At 53.1% G+C, this 3,322-nt stretch overlaps 1 protein-coding gene across 1 annotated transcript in view; it reads right to left on the reverse strand.

The window, feature by feature from the left end:
• The window catches only part of AP2S1 (adaptor related protein complex 2 sigma 1 subunit), an 11,488-nt gene that overhangs the window by 3,715 nt on the left and 4,451 nt on the right, over window positions 1-3,322 (reverse strand). Inside the window, exon 2 of the mRNA XM_006772025.2 lies at window positions 2,407-2,556. Within this exon, the coding sequence (XP_006772088.1) occupies window positions 2,407-2,556 (150 nt within the window). The remainder of the gene's footprint in view (window positions 1-2,406; window positions 2,557-3,322) is intronic.

The raw sequence follows: 3,322 nt of genomic DNA on the forward strand, positions 1-3,322 counted from the left end.
GGGAAGGCTGGCTGTCACCTGGGTGTCCCCAGCCCTGGACACTGACAGGTGCTTCAGGAGACACAATAATGCCCCCTCCCCCAGCCCGGGGTGTCCACCTGTGTCCTGCCAACCCCTCCCCCGGAACTCCGACTCTGTTCCCTCCTGGACAGACAGACACCTCACTGCTCACCTGCACCTCGGCCTGCTCTTTCCGAAGCCGGTCCTGTCTTAAAGTGACGGTGCCATGCTACCGGTGGGCCGCTCTCTCTCCCGCTCCACATCTAACCACTGGTCCTTCCACTAGCTCCACCTCCCAGTCTTCTCGCCACCCCCACTGCTTCCACACCGGTTCCACTCGCCTGCACCTGTCACCTGGACCCTGGCCGTCGCCTCCCGCGGCCTCCCTGCTTCTGCTCTTGCCCCCATAGAGGGCCCCCAAGTCGGCCCATGTCCCTCTTCTGCTCAAAACCTTCCATGGCTGCCCCCTCACTCAGAGGAAGGGCCCACGTCCTTACCACAGCCCACAGGCCCTGGGCCATCTGCCCGTGTTATCTTTGTCCTCATCTCCTCCTGTCCCTCCCCTGCTTACTCCACCTCAGGCGGCTGGCCTTCCTGCTATTCCAAGAATGCCCCAGTATGTTCCTGCCGCAGGGCCTTTGCACTTGCCAGTTCCTGGGGCTTGGAATGTTCCTCTCTCAGATACCATGTCCTTCCCATTCTTCAACCCCTTCAGGCAGGTCTTGGCTCAGATGTCACCTCTTCAATGAGGGTTCTCTGATCAAGCCATTTAAAGCCGCATTCCAGCCCCAGCACACGCACCCGGCCCGGACACTCGCATCCCCCACGCGCATCCGCATCCGCATCCCCCCAGCGGCTGCTTGATGCTCCGGGACCCTGTCACCACCTGACACTGTATCTTTACCATCAGCTCTGAGGGCTCGCTGCAGTATCCCCAGCGCCCAGAGCAGCGCCTGGCACACAGCAGGCTCTCCATAAATATTTGCTGAATTCTTTAGGACACCCAGCCTGGTCTCTTGAACAGGCTAACGCCATGGGAACTAAAGGTGGAGACTTCTCGATGAGAAGAGACCAAAGCAATGCAAGATCGACCGGCTTTTAACAACCAGTATTGATAATTTGGGGGAAATTTAAATATTCACCGAGTATTAGAGTAATATTTAAAAAGTATAGCCCTGACCAGTTTGGCTCAGTGGATAGAGCACCAGCCTGTGGACTGAAGGGTCCCAGGTTTGATTCCAGTCAAGGGCATGTGCCTCAGTTGCAGGCTCAGTGCCCAGCCCTGGTTGGGATGCCTGCGAGAAGCAACCAATCGATGCACTCTCTCTCTCTCTCTCAGATTCATGTTTCTCTTTCTCTCTTATCTCTCCCTATCCCTTCCACTCGCTCTAAAAATCAATGGAAACAAATTAATAAAAAGTATGGTGCATTTTATCAGGTCTGGGAATACTATTGTGGAAATGAAAGGCCTTTATTTTCTAAGTCATATCCTGAAATATCATGATGACTGTAACTTAATTGCACACGCTACTGTAAGGGAGGGTTCGTTATACTATCCTCTCTAGTTTTGTGAATCTGAACATGTTTATAGTAAGTTTTTAAAAGGCAATCCAGCCCTAGCTGGTTTGGCTCAGTGGACAGAGTGTTGGCCTGCAGACTGAAGGGTCCCAGGTTCGATTCCAGTCAAGGGCACATGCCCAAGTTGTGGGCTCGATCCCCAGTAGGGGGCGTGCAGGAGGGAGCCAATCAATGATTCTCTCTCATCATTGATGTTTCTATCTCTCACTTCCCCTCCCTTCCTCTCTGAAATCAATAAAAAACTATATACAGTGTGTATACGTATACACACACACAAACACACACACGTATATACAGTGGGGCCTTGACTTACAAGTGTCCCAACTAATGAGTTTTTTGAGATACCAGCTGTCTCTCGGCCGATTTTTGCATTGAGTTGATAGAGTAATTTGAGTTAACGAGCTCCTTAACGAGCTCAGTCTTGAAACGAATTAAACTCGTAAGTCAAGGCCCCACTGTATTTAAAAGCCCTAGCCGGTTTTGCTCGGTGGATAGAGCATCGGGCTGCAGAATGAAGGTGTATGGCAACCCCCCAAAATTCTTCAGCCCAAAAAAGAAAAAGGAAGAGCAAAAAGGCATAATATTAATACTGATTAAATCTGGGTAGAGGGTGCATGAACCTTCGCTCCACTTCTCCCTCATTGTACGAATCTGTATGTTTGAAGTTTCACAATGCAAAGTACCTAAAAAAAGGAAGACAGCAGCTGACAGCATGCCGAGGGAATGAACGTGGGAAGGAGGAGGGGCTGGGGGTGACTGCAAACAGGAGCTGGGCAGGAGGCTGGGGGGAGGGCCTGAAAGGAGGCATGGGGGGCCGGGGTCTGTCACCTCCACAAAGTTGGTGTGTTTGGCATCTCGGACCGTGACCACGGCGTGCACCTCCTCGATCAACTTCTGCTTCTCGTCATCATCAAACTGCATGTACCACTTGGCCAGGCGCGTCTTGCCCGCTCTGTTCTGGATGAGGATGAAGCGGATCTGGGGGCAGCAGGAGAAGGAAGTGAGAGAGGCAGGGGGAGAGGGCCGGCGCTACATACACCCAACAGCCCCACCCATCACCGCCAGGGAGAGAGGGCCACCCCTCCCTGCTGCCTGCCTTCCCAGGGTCCAGCCAGGCCACTGGCCACACGCTCCCATCCCAGCTCCCTCCAGCCCCTGGAGAGATTTCTCCTCCGCAGAGCAGCCGACTCTGCCTTCAGCTCCCGGGCCCTGAGTCCAAGCGAGGCCCCACCACCTCCTCTGCCTGGCCTTGGACATGAGACCTGCCTTCCTGAGCTCCCATTCCCCCACCGGCAAGACAGGTTTCCTTCTCGGGCTATTTTGCAGGTTAAATCAGTTTGTAAAAACAGTTCAGTAGCTGGCACATAGCAGGCACTCAATAAATGTTTGCATTTCAGATGTCTTTGGTATGGGTCCTGGCAGTGCTAACTTCTTTTTTTCTTTTTACTTACTTTTTTTTTACTTATTTTAAAAAATCCTACCTATACTAATAATCTATACTAATAAAAGGGTAATATGCTAATTAGACCAGACATCTATCTGGAAGTCCTTCTGGACAAAGCCACAGTGGCAGGGGCCAAGTCAGAGGCAGTTAGGGACTATCATATCAGGCCAGCAGGGGAGGGCAGTTAGGGGGCGATCAGGCCAGCAAGGGGGCAATTAGGGGGTGATCGGGCCGGCAGGGGAGGGCAGTTAGGGGCGATCAGGCCGGCAGGGGGGGCGGGTAGGGGCGATCAGGCCAGCA

The sequence above is a fragment of the Myotis davidii genome, unplaced genomic scaffold (assembly GCF_000327345.1).
Source record: "Myotis davidii unplaced genomic scaffold, ASM32734v1 scaffold566, whole genome shotgun sequence".
In the NCBI taxonomy this organism is placed as follows: Eukaryota; Metazoa; Chordata; class Mammalia; order Chiroptera; family Vespertilionidae; genus Myotis; species Myotis davidii.